This window comes from Agelaius phoeniceus, chromosome 8 (genome assembly GCF_051311805.1).
Source record: "Agelaius phoeniceus isolate bAgePho1 chromosome 8, bAgePho1.hap1, whole genome shotgun sequence".
Lineage (NCBI taxonomy): Eukaryota > Metazoa > Chordata > Aves > Passeriformes > Icteridae > Agelaius > Agelaius phoeniceus.
The window spans coordinates 29160436-29177833 of record NC_135272.1 but is presented as its reverse complement, the minus strand read 5'-3'; the positions used below and the strand labels follow the sequence as shown (position 1 = coordinate 29177833).

Sequence of the window (17398 nt, the reverse complement as noted above, 5' to 3'; positions counted from 1 at the left end):
GAGTGAGGAACCAGAGCATCCCTGAGCTGGGATTCTCCATGACGTCTCCTGCCTGTCCTGTGCGTGTTTTTTAGCCTGGTTAAGGGATGGGATTCTGTGTGGGTGCACAGGGAGATCCGCCTGGCATAAGGGGGGTGTCCATGGGGCGCTGGTCCCCTCCTGTCCTTTAGCACCCCTAGGGATGGATGGAGACCCACAGATGGGAGATCTCCATCCTACAGAGGATGCAATTTGGGAGCAGAGATGCTGCATCTGGGAATGAAGTCATCCACCTACTCCTACAATTCTCCCTCCTCCTGCTCGGTAGCCGGGTGCCCCCCGCCCCCCGACGCGCTGCGGCGGGGGGGCCACCCGGCTACCGAGCGGGAGGAGGAGGAGGAGGAGGAGGAGGGACGCTGACATCACCGCCGGAGCGCGGCTCGGCGGGGCCGGGAGCCGGCTCCGCTCCGCTCCCGTTCTCTGCTCCCGCCGCTGGAGCCACCGCGCCCGGTAAGGCTGGAGGGGCGGCGGGAGGGCTCTGGGAGGCGGGTGGATGGCTGGACAGACAGACGGCTGCTGCTCATCGTCCCTCCATCCCTCTTCCGCGGGGTCCTGCTGGAAGCTGGGGGACAGTGGGTCGGCAGCAGCACAGCCTTTCCCCCCAGGGATGATGTCACTCTTGGAGGAATACATTAAAATGCACCAAAAAAAATTTAAAAAAAAAAGGAAAAAAAAACCCCAAACCAAACCCATATGAAAAATCTACATCTTCATTTGCCAGCTCCGTGCAGCAGTGCCAGGCTGGAGCTGCCGGAGGGGAGCTGCGTGCGGCAGGAGGTTTCTCAGCACATATGTCTATTTTAAAAACCCGTGGCGTGATCTCTTGCCCTACTTTCCAGACTCTTGCCGGTACTTTCCCTGCGTGCAGTGGCCGAGCCCTGCTGGCGGGAGCTCCCTGGGAAGCAGGAGCCGAGGGAGCCGCCGGGCTCTCCCTGAGCCGGGAGCCGGGCATGGGGGACGGGTCAAGGCACAGCTTTGGTCACTAACGCGCTGCCCTTCTCTTGGCAGGGGAGGGGTGTCCCCAGCACGGTGCGGATGAAGCCAGGCTAACGAGGACCCCGACTGTCCCCTCACCCCCAAGAGCCTCCTTCGCTCCCCTCCGCCTGCCCCGGTGAAGGAACAGCTCCTTGCCCACACCTGAGCCAACGGGTGCCAGGCACTGCTGGGGCCCCACAGCAATTTTGGGCTCAGAGGGTCAGCGGCCGCTCTCCATCCCGCAGATTTGCCAACAGCGAGGTTTTCACCGTGAGTGTGCAGGGAAGGGAGCGCTCCCAGCCCCGCAGTGCCCCAGCCCAGGCACAGCTGCCCCGAGCGGCCCCAATGCCCGGCGGGCCGGGCCCGCGGTGACCCCGCCATGGCCTCCTCGGACGGGCTGCAGTACCGGGCCCTCTACGAGTACCAGAAGGACCGGGAGGAGGACCTGGCGCTGTGCCCCGGGGATGTGCTGACCGTCAGCAGGGCCGGGCTGCTCAGCAGCCCCAACTACAAGGACGGGGACGAGCGCAACCCCCAGGGGTGGCTGCACGGCGTCAACGAGCGCACCAAGGAGCGCGGAGACTTCCCCGGCACCTACGTGGAGTACCTGGGTCCCGCCCGCATCGCCACCACCGCCACCAAGGCCCGGCCGCGGCCCCTGCCCCTGCCGCCCGCGGGGACCCCCACGCCCTGGGGTGAGTGTGAGGGGAGCAGCACGGTGGGAGCCCACGGGTGGGTGTCCCCTCACCTGGTGGTGAGGGTGGTGTGGAGCCGGGTGGATGCTTGCAGCTGAGGTGGCTTGGTGGGAAACCACGTTCGGGATGGGATCCAGCCCCAGAAAAAGAAGTTGTCCTGGGAATTATCTGCCCTGGTGTATGGAGGCAGCCTCAGAAGGGGCAGGGGATGCCCAGAGTGTTGTTACCCCGCAGCCAAACATGCTGCAGGGATTGCTCCTCACCAGCATCCCAGGCTGGCTGCCGTGCTGGCATGGAGTGTCCAAGGGGATCCACATCCATGAGAGCACAGGAGAAGATGCAAGGCTTCTTTGGCCCTTCAGAGAGGAACAGAAAGCTCCGTGGTGGTCTCCAGGGACCTTTTCTGCAAGTGCTCCTCTCCCCACCACTGCGGCACCTGATTCAGGCTGCTCTCAGTGCCCGGGCGAGTGCTGGCCCTGGGCCAGCTCCCAGCCTCACTGTCACTTTGTGCAAGCTGGGACAGGGGACAATCCTGGCAAGCGGCGTGCTGAGTCCCTGGGGGGCTCCTGTGTCCCTGGGGGCTGCAGCAGAGCCCTGGGGGGATGCTTGGCAGGACCCTTCCTGGCACAGGGGCCTGCAGCCATTTCTCTGCCTGGATCTGCCCAGCTGGTGCAGCCGGCTCTGCCCTCACCACTCACCGTGGCCAAGTGTGTTGGGGCCAGGGGGGATTTCACAGCAGTTCCACAGTGTACATGAGCTAAAAAAAAATAAAACCAAAGTAAGAATGCCCCCTTCCAGCCAGGTATATCCCAGTGACCCCAGTCAAAGCCATGGTGCTCCCCTGCTCGGGATGGATGGAGCAGAAATGGCTGTCGGTGCTGGCCTGGGGCTGGGAGAGCAGCATCGCCTTCAGCCATGGCAGGAGAACCTGCCCAGCTGCTGGTCTAGCACCCCAGACACCCTCCTGGCCAGTCTGGAGCAGCCCCTGTGCTGCTAGGTCTGGGTTTAGAGGGGCACTCACTGATGAGGAGCCTGTCTCTCTCCAAAATGTGGTTCAGGACCCACTTGTCACTGTGATTTGAGGGGGGACCACCTGGTTCCTGGGCTGAGCACCATCCATGTCTATGCATGGGGCTGCCATGCAGCTCCTGATGTGCAGCCCCACAACCACATGGGAAGGATGCTGGGCCCCTCCACACCTCCCCTCCCCAAAATGCAGGTGCTCCTCCCCGACCAGTGCGCCAAGGCAGCCGCAGTCCCAGCAGCACTGGTGAGGCTCCGTGTGCAGCTACGTGCTGGATTTGCAGGAGGGTGGAAGCCACTTTTGGGGGTGTTTATCCTGCCAGATGAGGGGTTTGAGCCCCCTGGCCAGTCCAGCTCAGTGGTGAGCCCTCTGAGTGTTCAGCAGGCAGAGCCCTGGAAAACTCAGTGCTGCGTGGAGATTTTGGGGCACACAGGAGCAGACCCCAGGGCTCTCCAGCCCTGCTCACAGGGAAGGTGAAGCCACCTTCTTGTTCCTGCCTTTGCTGCCCCTCATGCAGGGGGTGCCTCGGGCTCCTCTCTGGGGGAGATGTGCCCAGGAACCCCTGCCCAGAGGTGCTGGGGATGTGGAGATTCCCTGCAAACCGAGGAATGTCCGCAGCAGGAAATGCCTCCTGGCCAGAGAGCCTGGCCCACCAGGAAGGTCTCAGTGTAGGCACCCCAGCCCTGCGTGCACTCAGGTGAAAGGATAACAAAATTTTTAAACTGTAAAATCCATAGTTTTTAGTAGGGAAAAAGCCCTAAAGCCAGGTTTTGGGGTAGGCTGGGGAGGCTGCAGGACGTGCTCTGGCCATGGCCAGGTGTCCAGCCCTGCTGCCCAGGGGGACACTGGGTGCTGCCTTCCCAGTGTTGTCCATGGGGTGCCCCTCCCTGGGATGATGCCAGCGTGTGCAGGCTCCTCACCAGGGGACGTTTTGTCCCACAACCACGTCTTCCTGCAGCACAGGAGCAGTGTGTGCCATTTTGTGTCAGTTTAAACCCAAACCTCCCAGCTCACAGGCTTCCCCTTCAAGTAAAAATCTCCAACGTCCTTTGGAAGAGAAGGTACTTTTGTTTTGGTTTGGGATTTTTTGGTTTGTGTTTTTTTGGTTTGGTGGGTTTTGGTTTTTTTTTTTTAATTCTTCCCATACCGATTCCATTTCCAGATTGAGGTTTGAGGGACGTTTTTCTGGCAAAAAAGCACCCAAATTTATATTTCTGCAGCAGCAGCGTACCCCATTCCCCCCACCCCTGAGTTCCCTGAGTTCCCTCCGAGCCCTGGTGCCACACAGGGACCCTGGGCTGGCTCAGGCCATGGAGGAAGCCCTGAATGACAGACACTGCATGTCCCAGCCATGCCAGGGCTGGCTCTGCAGGGAGGAATGGTCCTTCTCTTAATTAAATAACATCCCGAAAATGGCTCTGCAGCAGATCTGAGTCCCAGGGGATCTTGCTGGCTGTTTTGCCCCTGACTTGTCCTGGGCAGCACCACTGCCACAAGGCATCACCTCCACTTCCCCATGGGCATCAGGATGCTGGGGTCCAGCGTGGCACAGCTTGGGGCCATTCCTGCCATTCCTAGTCAGGAGAAAGTTATATTTTTGCAGTCACCACCTTTTCCCCAAGCCACTGATTTGGAGGAAAAGCCCAGTTTCCTTAATTACGAAACCACTCATGCAGTGGGGACATTTTTGCATGAGCTTCACATGATGCGCTTTGCTTTTAACCCTGAAATCTTCCCTGTTCCCAAGGCACCAACACACCCTCACTGGATGGCAGAGGGGACCCCCTTGCTGTGCTTGGGGGTCATGGCCCTGCCTGGATCAGCCACCCACAGTGTCAGGTTTGCATCATTATCTGTTCTCCAGGGAGCCCCAGGGCACCACCACGGTGAGGATCAGAGCCTGCATCTACCTGTTGCAGCCAGGTTGTGTTTTTTGCAAAAGATTGAAGGCAGCTTGGCCCTGCCCAAAGTCCCTCTTATATTTATTTTGGCCTTTCCACAGGCTGTCCATGCTGCAGCAGTCACACACGGCCCTGTGTGTGCAGCCCCTGCCAGCCCCTGCCTCCTGCTGTTCTGGGTTCTCAAGGCCACCTAAGAGAGAGCAGGGAGAAATCCCAGCACTGCCCTGCCAAGGTCTCCACTGGGTTTAACCCACACAGGAGGGGTTTATCAGCTGGGGTGATAAAGAGGGATGGATGGATGGATACAACATGCCCTGGGGTAAGGACAGCTGCTCTCCTGCCTGCCAAGGGCTTTGCTCCTCTCTGCCATGGTCTGCACTGAGGTGTCCTTGCTCTAAAACCCAGGAGGGAGCAGCACACGGGGGTTTGTGCTGACCCCTGTTTGGCTGAAGGGTTTGTAGGGGCTGAGGGAGGCCTGCACCAGCCAAGGGGAGGCTGGCTCCTCCCTGGGCCTGTGCTCAACCCTGCTGTGCACAGCAGAGAGCCCGAGCAGGTGAGAGCTGCAGAGAGCCGTGTCTGTGCTGGGCATGGGTCTGTGTCCCCAGCTCCTGCCTCGAGTCACTGTGGGCTGTGGGTGATGGCAGGGGCAGTCTCACTGCCCTGGGAACAGAGGTGGGGAAGGGGTTTTGGCTTTGAGGATCTCCATGCCCAGGATGGGACACTCCCCACGGGCAGGGCACATGCCTGAGCAGGTCTTTGCATCCCAGCAAGCAGCTGAGCCCCCAACGGTGACTCTTATTGCAAAAAGAGGATAAAATAAAGGGAGAAGTGCTCCAAAATTAGAGATGCATGAGCCAAAGTGTTGGTTGTGGCTGTGCCAAAGCAGCAGCTTGATCCTGTCCTGGGGCAGCTGAGGAAAGCGGAATTCCTGCGGGCAGGAATTTCCAAACCCCTTCTCCCCTTCTTTTCGCCGCAGGACTCCCCGGGCAGGCAGAGCTCAGCGAGCACCCCGCCCTGCCCGAGCAGGCGCTGCAGACCGTGGCCAGGCTCATCGAGGCGCTGGAAAAACAAGGTACGGACACCCAGGGCACAGCCGCGGGGCACAGCCGGGTGCCCGCAGAGCCCCAGCCCTGCCCGCTCCAGGGCGCCCCGAGAGCATCCCCGCGGCCAAAGCTCTCCCCAGCCCCCTGGGCAGGGCGGGGGGCGCCGTGTTCCCGGCCCCTCCCGCCTGCCCCGTGTCGGGAGGGACGAGGTGGGCTCCGCACTAACCCCTCTCTCCCGGCTGTGTCCCAGGGCTCGACAGCGAAGTGCTCTACAGGCCCGGCCCCGCCGTGCTGGGGGATGCTGAGCTGAAACAGGCGCTCCTGGCTGGTGAGTTCCCGGGAGGGAAGGGGGCTGAGGAGGCGATGCTGCCCTGGCAGGGAGGGGTTACAGCACCAACATCACCTAATCCCAGCTCTCTGAGGCCCTGCCTGCATGCCGACCCCCTCTTCTCCCCGTGTGATGCAGATAAAAGTGATGCAGGTGCAGGGCAGGGGCGCTTTAAGAGAATATTTTTTGGGGGGTTGGGGGGGACAAAAATACTTGATTTTTTTAAATCTCTAGGGTTTGTGTCTAAGAAGCAGGGCAGGGGAAAAGCGTCTTGGGGATAGAGAAAAAGAAAGAGGAAAGGTAACGCTCATTATTTACAAGAATGGGAAGCTGTTTGCAGACTTAGGGGCATGAGGAGGGCGGGGGGAAGGAGAAAACCATTTCCCCACACCTGCTTCTAAACCCGCGGCTGGGATAGGATGGCACACGGCGGGGCGGGAGGGACGCGATGGATCCAGCGTGCCGCTCAAACCTGGGTTTTTTGGGGGGGTAGGGGGTGCATGGAGCATCCCCATCCTGCGGCCGCCGTGCCCAGAGGGCGGCACTGTGACACCAGGCACGGGCGGCCCCACAGAGCCCCGGGCCAGCCCCGCATCCCGCCGCATGCCCGGCGCTGCCGGCCGGGGGGGCGGCGGGAGCCGGGCGGTGTTGCTGGGGAGAAGGGCTGTGATGAAATCGCTATATTAAGCACCATGACCTCATCGCTTCCCGCGCACCGGGAGCCGAGTCCCGCCGGGCGGGGAAGGAGGGATGCAGGAGAGGAGAGCTCCCAGGGATGCTCCTTCCCCACTGCCCGAAAAGGGCTGCGCTCCCCGCGGCGGTGATGGGGGCTGGGGGCACCCCCCCACCCCACTCTTCTCCCCCAGCTGTGGCTGAGGAAGCCCGGAGCAGCGGGTTCTCTTCTTCACAGCCTTGTAGCCCGGGCCAGATTTACTGTCCGAGCTGTGGAGAAGGTGAAGGCATCCGAGAGCAATCCCCTGGGCTGCCCTGGGCACTGGTGCCTAGGCTGGGCTTGGGCAGCAGTACCAGCACGGTTTGTTTTCCAAGCACGCAGGAGTTATGGGTCCTCCGTTCTTCCCATGCAGCATCCCAGGCAGGTCCAGGGCTCCCCACAGAGCAGCACCACTGCAGTTACTGCCAAAATCCTGCTCAGCCTTAGGAGACCCTCCCAGCCCAGGGCAAACCCCACCGGCTTGGCCAGAGCTTTGGGCACTTTGTGGGTCTGTCCAGGTCTGTCCATCTCCCATGGCAGGGTCCAGCAATGGTCAGAGAAATGCAATTGTGATTTTCAAAACATGTGAAAGCCCTTAAAAAACACCAGCAGCCCTGGCAGACTTGATACTCCCAAGCCCACATCTCCTCTGGGACTGAAATCTTTAATTGGGCTCTGCAGGGGGCTGCCCCTTGAGCTCAGCAACACAGAGCTGGGCAAAGCCAGAGCTCCCCAGAGCTGGAGGGGGAAGGACAAGTCTCACACTTATAGGCTCTCAGCTGAAGGGGCTGATGCTCAGCCATGCCAGAGGGATGCTCTGCAACAGGATGGGAATGAAGTTCCTGCCCGAGTCAAGCATCCCAGCAGAGGCCAAGCTTGGCAGCCTGCTCCTATTGCAACCTCCTGCAGAGCACAGAGCCAGTGGTGCTTCCCAGGACCCTGCTGGAGCCCACTGTGGGCTGGGGAGGGCTGGAGAGCATCTCTGCTTTGTCTCCCCTCTCATTGCATTTGGTGGAGTAGAACAGCCCTGCTGGAATACTGGAATTTCCTTACCTTGTGTGGGAGAAGACAGAGTCACGTTTTCCTTCCTCCCATGCTCCTGGTGGTTTGTCCCTCCAGCCTCCCCTCTCTGCCAGCAGCCTGCCTGCAAAGGACAGGCTTCATCCTGGGGAATGGGCAGAAATCAGAGCCCGGGTTGGTGGCTGCTGGAACCAAACCACATCTTGGCTGGGGGGAAACCTGGGTACCCACTGGGGGTTTCAGCGTCCCTGTGAATACCCAAATCCCACTGGTGTTTGGCAGTGGTGGCAGGAAAACTGCTAGAGAGTGCAAGGAAAGAGGAGCAAGGGCTGGAAAAGTTCAGATGTTGGTTTTCTAACCCCCATATCTCAATGTGTTGGAGAACTCAGCATGTTTTCTGCACTGAAAGTGTCTGAATTTCCAGTGGGAAGAAATAGGAGGGCCTTGGGACACAAGGAGCTGTGCGAGTTGGCTCCTGGCTGTCCCTAGGAGTCCATGGGCATTGTGTTCCCAGGGCTGGCAGTGCAGGCACAGGTCTGAGTTGTGCTGATTGAACCCTTTCCCCAACCCTGGCCCTTTTAGAGCCCTTTCTGTGGGGGATCTTACCTGTGGGCAGTCCCTGAGCTGATCATCAGCCAGGTTGGGGATGAAGGTTTCCCATCCTCATGGCAGCATTGGGCAGAGTGGCTCCTTATGGCTCTACAGTCTGAGCTGAGCCTGTCCCCATGCTGGCACTGGTGACATTCTGCAGGTCAGTGGCATCTGACTGCTGTCTAGAGCCTGTGCACCAAAATTGGTATTTCCATGATGGATGCTGCAAGAACAATTAAGAGAGGCGAGGGGGACATGCAGCATCACTGAACATGAGAATCAGAGTCACATGGTGGCACCAAAAAGGGACTTAAAGAAAAACTGCAGCTTCACAGGGGGCTGGAGGGAGCTCAGCAGAGGCTGGGAGGTGATCAGCAAAGGCTGGGAGGTGATCAGCCAGCCAGGAGCCCTGCTGCAGTGTCAGGGAAAGAGTATGGGCCTGAAAAAGAGGAATAAAGCAGAGTTTCACCCTGCTGCCCCCAGCATTCCCTGCAGTGCCTGGGTGGGAGCTGCTTCACGCCCTGGGGTATTTCTGTGGTGTGGGATTGACCCCACGAGTTTCAGCTGCCAGCACTCCTGCTGTCCCCTGTGTCCCTGGGCTGCTGTCCTCAGCTCAGGGGCTGTTTAGGGTACAGGGAAGGGGCAAATCACCCACTAACTCCACAGTGCCCGGGGACATGAGGTGTATGAGCCCCTTCAGTGCTCGACCTGATGTCTTCTCCCCCCAGGGTTGCTCAGGGTTCTGTCCACGCCTGGGACATGGCAGGCAGCCTTCTCACTGCTGCTGCTGGACACCTGGGACATTCTTTGGGTGGTGGCAGCAGAGCTGTGGGTGGGCTGGTGGGTGCTGGAGCCCTTCAGGCCTGAGGGACCCAAGCTGGCGAAGGTTTGGCTTGGGAATGGCTGCAAAGTCCTGTGTGTAATGTCTGGGCAGTGCTTTGCCACCCCTTAGCAGGGAAGGTCTGTGTCCTTATCCCTCCTCCCTGGCGGCAGACAGTGCACAGAGACCTCACCCCAAGGGTCCGTGGGTGCTCCCTATGGCTCCGGTGAGACCGAACCCTTCTGGGATGGCTGCGAAGCACCGAACCCTCCCCCGCGCTTTGGATAGCCCCGCTCTGCTCGGGGCTCTGGAGCGCAGCTGCGGACACTGTAAACACGCACGGAGACCCTTCCCCAGATACAAGCGCAGCAATGGGAAGCGGCTCCGCTGTTGTCAGGGCCGGGCAGGAGCGGCAGCGGCGGGGCTGCCGGGGAAGGCGGCGGCAGAGCGCGGCCGATTGGAGCCGGTGTCTCCGGGCGTGCCGGGCGCGCTGCCGTCCCTGCGCGCTCCCATGCGCTCTGCCTGGAGACACGCTCACGTGCCCGGGAATTAGGTCAGCTCTCGGTGGGGATTAGCGACACACGGTGGGTCCCGGGGCTCCGCTGGGGCTGCCAGGAGCTGCTGCTAGGCAGAAAGGGTCGGGCAGTGAGAAGCGGCTTGGGGGGTCTCACGCCGCTGCCCCCGTCAGCACGGGGTGGATGCGCAGGGAGGGAGCGCATCCCCATCCTCATCCCTGGGATGCCACAGGGGATCGGAGGCCCCCAAGGGCTCTGGTTTCCCCTGGGCAAGCTCATTCCACCAGGATGACTTTCCTCCCGAGCGTGAGGCGCCCCGGTGCCTGCGGCACTGCTTTTTATTTATACCTGCAGTGGAAATAAACCCCGTGTCGTCAGAGACTGGCGAGAGGCATGAGCTCATCTCTTATATTTGGTGGTGATGAAAGAAGGGTAAATAAACAGCAGCAGCAGAGACATCCCTGCCAGACCCATCAGGGAGAACTGGGGGTGAGTTTTTGCCATCTCCTCCCATAGCAGCTGGGAAAACTGAGGAAGGGGATTGCCTTAGGGAAGGTGAGGTGGGGGAAGGCAGTCTCAGTGGGCACACTCAAACGGGATCCCAGCACCCCTACCCTGGCTGAGTGCAAGCCAAGGGTGCAGTGGGGTGAAACCCAGCTGGGAGAGTGTTTGGAGCTGGCAGGAGCTCCCGTGCATGGGCAGGGGGTGTCCTGGCAGCTGCCAAATCCTAGCACAAGGTACCAGCAGGCTGGCTGGGAGATGTTACAATGATGCTGAGTCAAAGCTGGGAAATATTCCCTGATTTGGTGCACAGTTTCCCAGTAAACCCTCACTGTGGGATGCCCAGGAGCTCGAGTGCCTGGTCAGCATCCGTGCGGATGGGAATGTACAGCCCCCACAACTGGACAGCAAGGACATCTCTCTAGCAGCCAGGGACAACTAAAACTAAAAGGTCTGGAAGGGGTAGGGAAATCCCCAGGTCAGTATTTCAGTCAGCCCCAGGCTGGTTTGGGTGCCCCTCTGTCACAGGGACCAAGCACCTGAGAGCATCTCACTGCAGCAGCGCTCGGTGGCCAAGGTCCAGCTCAGCCTGCTGGAGCTCCCTGCTGGGAGAGGGGCCCTGGGTGCTGGGCAGGGCCTGCACCCTGACACCCACGAGCTGCTCAGGGCTGTGGGAGCAGCCGTCACCTGTGGCCACAAGCAGGGGACAGCTGGTTACCAGGACCTGCCCAAGCCTCTCCTTCAGAACAGCCCCCACCTCCCCCCCGCCCCTGGTGGCTAAACATCCTCCTCGTTTACCGAAACTCAGCCTTACTCACGCCTCCCTGGCCGGCTGCAGCTGCGGGAGAGCTCCTGGAGTTTCCTGCCCAGCCTGACTCAGCCCAAAGCTCCAGCACCTTTCTGCCTCTGCTGGGATGTGGGGTCTGGAACGCCAGTAGGAGGAGGCTGGGAGTCCTTCCCTCTGGGCCAGTGGTCATCCCACGCACCCTGTCCCCAGTCCAAAGTTTATTCCTGCTTTTCACCCCTCCATGGGCAAGGCATGCTCGCCGCTGGTCCCCAAATGCTTGCTCTGCCAGCAGGTCAGCAGGCAGGTTGTGTGTTGGAGGGGGTTGGTATGGGGTCGAGGTTGGGGTTTTGGGGTGTTTTCCTTCTATTTATGGCAGGCAGATGGAATCCCTCCGTCATTCCTCCATCATTCCCCTGGGGAAAAGATGGGAACATCTGGAGAGCAGCAGGAGAGCATTGACTCATCCTGCAGCTTCATTAACTTCTTATAGCTGGTTATCATTTCCCTCAGATAAGAAGAGAGCAGCATCCGTGGGGTCAGGCCGGTGGTAATTGTCTGGGAAGGCTCCGGGGTTAACCCTTCCCCCGCTGCCGGCTGAGCCTCCCCGAGCTGCCGGGGCACAGCCGGTGCTGGGGGGCAGCTCGGAGCATCCCCGTTGTGCCCTCAGCCCTGTGGGGAGCCCAGCTCACCAGGGCAGCCTCTGGGGCAGGAGGAGAACTCCTGGGGCAGGAGAATGCCACTGCATTTCCAGGAGGACGGGGACAGCGGGCTAATGGCTACTTCTAGTCGCAGTGCCACGGAGAACGGTGCCGATCAGTCTCTGTCAGCGCGGTGTGAATCCCCCTGCTCTCCCCATCGCGCTCTCTCCGGGTGTAAAGATGTTTTTTGAATCTCGCTTTGAAACCGGCTGAGCCTTCCCTTTGAACACCCCCCAGGCTCATGCCTAACGAGGCAAACAAGCTAATTAGGCCACGGTGGAGCCCGGGGCTGATCGCCTGGGGCCAGCGCCCGGCAGCGGCCCCGTCCCTGCACAGGAACAGCTTGTGGCTGCTCTCCTCAATCCGGGCCAGCATCCTTAAGGCGACTGACAGGTCCCTGCAGAAACCCTCGTGGCAGGTGGGAAGGGCTCTGGGGTTTGCTCGGTGCATTCCAGTGATGGGAAAAGCTCTCTGCAGTGCAATGAGACCCTGGGACCCCCCAGCAGCATCCCTGGGTTTTAGCCATGCGCTGTATTCAGCCAAAACCAGGTGCTGGAGCATCTTGTGGGATCCCTGACCCCACTCTCCTCCACCTGCCCAGCCCGAGACAACCTGCCAGCTCACAGCTCCAGGGGAACTGCTACCATACATGGGGAACTGACTGTCATGCCCCCACAAAGCCTGGCAGAAATAACCCTCAAGAGGGTCCAGGAGTGTGGCCGGGAGATGGGAGCATGAACAGGGACCAGAACGGGGCCAGGGTGCAGCTGGCACAGCCCTGCCCACCTCGAGGATGCCAAGGGCAGATGCTGTGACTTCCTGGGGTGCCAGAAGGGCAGCACCCCATTTGCCCTGGGTCACATTTGGCCACACTGGATGGCTCATGGTGGCATCTGTCCCGGCTGTCCCCAGGCTGCCCCGGGACACAGCTCCCAGCTGCTGACAATGAGGTAGCGTCTCCAATGGCTGGGTTAAAGGCTGCCCTTCGGGCATTGGCCAATCTGTTTTCTCTCCGTCTGGGAGCCAAATGGAAGGCACTGGCCATAAGGGACCCACTGCAGCTTGGTGTTCCCACGCAGGCAGGCAGGCTCCCAGGCTGCCTGGTGCACAGCAGGGACACTCCAGCCAGAGGAGATCAAGGTCAAGGTGCTCAAAAACAGCTTTTCCCAGCTGCTCCCCATCCCAGCCCTGCTGAATGTGTGCCTCTAAAGCCTTGTACTAAGAAAGAGGGTTGCTCCCCTCTTTTGGGTTTATTACCCCAGAAGGAAGCACAGCTGGAGTGGTTGGAGGCTCACAACATTTTCTGTTGGAAGATGCTGGGCTGGGAGATGGAGCATCTCCCAAAATGGCTCCAATTTCAGTGAAGCTGCATTCAGGGGGTAAAGATCCAGTGAGCAGAGTGGAAGGGGGCTCAGAGCCTGCTCTGAGCAAGCCCACACTCTTCTCTGTCATTCCAGGCCATTTGGAGCCTGACACAGCATCTTTACAAAAAAGACAAATTTGATTTTCTTTTTTTTAAATTAACCATTTCAGACCATCTCAAATATGTTCATTTTTTAAATTATTCCCAACCTCCCATACCCCTCGCCCTCCAAATTCTCCAAGAAGAAGAATTTCAAAACATTGCATTTGGGTCCAGTTTGAACCAAAGCCAGATTTTGAAACCTTCAGATCTTTGCAAAAGGCACCATCACCCTCCAGACAGCCACCACCCAGCCCAGCCAGGATGGGAGACCTCCAAGACAAACACATGAGGCAATACCAAAGGATGCTGAAAGGCTTCTTCCCCCTGGACCAGGGTGAAGCAATGTCCCTGTGCTGGCCTGGCCATGGGGCTCAGACAGACACATCCCACCCTCTGACTCCTGACAGGCCATGGGACAGTTCTGCTCCCAGCACTGCCCCTGTCCTGATCCCAGGACCCCCGAGCCCCTGAGCCCAGGCTGTGCGGCCTCCTGTGCTTTCCCCCATTCCTGGAGCATCCTTCACCACCTCCCCCTGGGCAGCCACCTTTCAGGGCTGGGAGAAGTGATGCCAATTGGGGCACATTCACAGCATTTTGGGATTACTGGGGGTCACATGGGCCTTTAGCAACTTGAATTGTCTGGGAACCATAACCCCATTCCATGGATGCCTTCTCCAAGCAGGTCCTGCTGGGCTGGGGTTGGCACATGGCACCTGGCCCTGAAAACTAGAAGGTTCCTGAGCAGTTGCTCAGTTCTTGCCATGGATCCTATCCTGCAGTGGGACCCCAGTGGGATGGTGAGGCTCCCTGTCCCATGCCCTGGATGTACAGTTTACCCAGAGCAGAGATGCTGCCGCATGCTCTCCTTGGGCACGTGGAACTCGGGGTCAGGGGAAACTGGGACAGGAATATTTGCTGGGTGAGTGGTGGCAGTGAAATCATGCACTGCCCCACGGGGGAGAGGGGGGCATGGGCACAGAAATCAGCCCCCATGTCTGCAGGAAGGCCCACAGGGATGACGAGCTCCGAGCTCTGTGCCAGAGGGAAGAACCATGGGCTCAGGGTTCCCTGTGTCTCTCTCCCAGATGCCTCAGCTGTGGACATGGACCTGTACGAGGCTCAGACACTGGCAGATGCCCTGAAGTGGTACCTCCAGGAGCTCCCCACACCCCTCATCCCTCCAGCTCTCTACAGTGATTTGGTCCACATGGCTCAAGGTAAGCACACACGGGCTGCCCCCACACCTGGCACCTCTGTGGGGCTGGAGGAACTTTGGGAAGCCCCTAGAAAGACTTCCCAGCATCTCCAGGGTGGCCCTGACCCCATCCCCTGCCCAATGCTGTACTAAAGGCAGATTTTACAAAGGGCCATTGGGAACATCACCTGTGCCAGAGCAGCATAGCATCAACTGGGAGATGCTCTGGGAAAGAAGGGAGATCCAGGGGGCTGCTTTGCCCCCACCACAGCGTGGTCTTCTCCCTCTGCAGTGCCTGGAGAAGGAGGTGCTGCCTGCCAGGACGGGCAGCTGCCAAGGCTGGGTGATGCTGGCCCCAGAAGAAAGCGTTATTATAATATTTTGGCTCTGCTGCCTGGGAAATTTTTCCTGTAATCTCATTAACTCCTGGCTTTATATGGGCACAAAAAATTCTCAGCTTTTTCAGCTTAGTGCCATTAGGAAGCGCCTTTAGATCCCTGCAAGCTTTTGAGGCTCTGTGCAAATGTAGGAGACTGTCAAGGTTTTGGTTTTATTTGATTTCTTTTCAAATAAACAGAGCAGGGCTCATACCCAGGTCAGCAGAGCCCATGGTCCATCCCAACAGTGAGGCCAGACCAAAATCCATTTCAAGTGAGTCCTCACAGAGCCACTCTACCCCTCCCAGCCTGAGGGCCTGTGGGCATCACCAGGCACACAGCAAACCCTTGCCCACTGTGTTCAACAGGACCTGAACCTCTTGCTGCTTGTGAAACCAGGATTTCTTCCCCTTCCACAGCAGCTCTCATCTCACTGCCAGTTGCTGCAGTACCCTCCATCCCTGAGCATCACCTCCCCATCCTAAGCCAGATTAGTGCTTGGGCAGATCATATTCTTGGCTGCCTTAAGAGGCACCAAAAGATCACCAGTACCCAGACCCGTGGCCTTTTCCTACCATGTCTTGATGGGAAAAGGCCACTGGCTCTTTGTGGCTTCCAGTGAGGCAGAAGGGACTCAGGAAGAAGGTGAGGGATAACTCACACCCCATCCTCCCTGCCCTGTGCTGAGACACAGAGCCAGAAGAAATACCCCTGGGGCTGGTGGCACAGAGAAGCTGCCTTCCCCTCACCCGTCAGAGGAGAAATCAAAGGCTGCCTCCCTTCCAAGGATAAAAACGCAATTAGGAAGCAATTAGCTGGGTTGCCTCGTTAAGCAACTTCAAAGGGAAGCGCCTTTCCCTGCAGCCTGTGCTGCAGCGGGCTCTGCTCCTGGCACAACAGGGGCAGGAGGAGGAGGGGGCAGAGCGGTGGAGAAACCAATGGGAAGAGGATTTCTCTGGGGCTTAAAAGAAAAAATTAAAATGTAAGTCTTTGAGGAGACGGTGCTGGGTTTTGGCAGCCTGCCCTGCAAGGCTCCTCTGCCCTGCTTGAGGCTGAGAGCTGGGAAAGCAGCAAGATGACCACCTTCAAAAGGAAGGGAAAAACATCCTCCAATTCCCCCTTTGGCCATGAGCCTTCTCCTGCAGGATCCTCTAGGTGCAAAAAAAGCAATAATTGTGGCAGGGGAGGCCCTGGAGCAAAGCTAAACATCCCTCAGGAGCAGTTTCTTGGCTACAAGATCTCACCAGCACCCCATTGCCAACACGGCTGGGTTGCAGAGCTGCTTTGGAGGGGATCCCAGACCCCTGCCCCTCCGGCTCCGGTGCACCCTGGCTCCAAGGATGGATGTCGGGAGCTGGCTGTGCATTGGCCAAGCCTCAGTCCTGGTGCAAAGAGCCGCGGAGCTGAGTCAGCCCCCGGCCTCGCCGGGCTTTGAAGGCAGCTGAGAGCAGCCCAGCCCTGGGGACTTCCCTGTCCCCAGCAGATAAAAGGGCTGGGACAAGGCAGGGATGGAGGATGGCTGGAGAGTGGCTGTTTCCTGTGCCTGGGGCAGCATCGCAGTCCCAGGGCACTGAGCTCACAGCTCACAAAGCTGCCAGAGGGCTCTGGGGACATGGTGGGAGCTTGTGGGCTGTGGGCTGCTCAGGACACCCGTGACAGTGGTTTTGGCAGCAAGTGGTTTTGGTTTTTGTTCTGTGATGTGCAATGCCATTGTCTGATTTTATCCATGTGGGCAATTCCAGTATCACTGGAAGCAGCTGCACCCCAGTCAGCTCTCGCTGTGCTGTGTTCCATGGGGAGTGAGACCATGATGCAGGGGGCTGCAGGAGCCTCACTGCAGCCCCACCTGCAGCCCAAGTGCTTATTGTTTTTTCTTCCTAAAAACCCTTTTCCCTCCCAGCTCACTGTTTCTGGAGGGGAAGGCTGAGCCTTTAAATTCAGCAGATCTTCAGGCTGGTGCCCATTTTCCCACCTCTGCCTTTATTATGGCTTTGCTGTGCACCATGGAATGTTCTCCATTTGAGCAGCAGTGAGGGATTTTGAGGTGCAGCCCTGACCAGGTGAGCAGCTCAGCCCTCTGAGCTCCCTACCTGGATGTGCTGACAGAAGGAATGTGCCAAAGGCACCTCACAACCTGATCTGGGGAGGTGTGACTGGGCAAACGGGGCAGGCAAACCCCAGAAAGAAATGGCCAAGACCCTGAAGAAATAATCTCTGCAGACCCTGGGATATCCACAAGTCCCATGGCCTCTCTGGAAAGGGATGGGCTGTAAAAAAATAGTGTTGGGAGAGGTTGAGGTCAGGTTTTTTTGGGTCTCTAGGAGGAGCAGAGAACTACCACAGCTCATGCCCTGTGTGCTGGTAGGTGCTGAGCTCCTGTGAGAGTCATGGGGATGCCCCTGCCCTCCCAAACTAACCTTTTGTTTTTCCTGTGTCCCTTCTGCTACAGAGACCCCAGGCCTGGAGGAGTGTGGCCAGCGAGCCAGAGCCCTGCTGGCCCCCCCAGCCCTGCCACAGCCCCAGGCACTGCTCCTGCGCCAGCTCGCCCGCCACTTCTGTCACCTGTGCCAGGGCGGCCACCGCAGCCGCCTCTCGCCCCGGCTCCTCGGGGAGCTCTTTGGGGAGCTGCTGCTGCGCCCTGGGGCCGCCAGGTGAGGTCCTCTGCCATGCATGGGACAGGGAGGGTGAGAGCAGGGTGCCCATGCTGCCCAG

General features: G+C 59.1%; 1 protein-coding gene across 1 annotated transcript in view; it reads left to right on the top strand.

The window, feature by feature from the left end:
• Positions 1-331: 331 nt before the first annotated feature.
• PIK3R3 (phosphoinositide-3-kinase regulatory subunit 3) overlaps positions 332-17398 on the top strand; it is a 78657-nt gene continuing 61590 nt past the window's right edge. Inside the window, exons 1-6 of the mRNA XM_077182475.1 lie at positions 332-489; positions 1048-1709; positions 5611-5706; positions 5928-6005; positions 14200-14331; positions 17136-17337. Coding sequence (XP_077038590.1) covers positions 1394-1709; positions 5611-5706; positions 5928-6005; positions 14200-14331; positions 17136-17337 — 824 coding nt within the window. The 5' untranslated portion in view covers positions 332-489; positions 1048-1393. The remainder of the gene's footprint in view (positions 490-1047; positions 1710-5610; positions 5707-5927; positions 6006-14199; positions 14332-17135; positions 17338-17398) is intronic.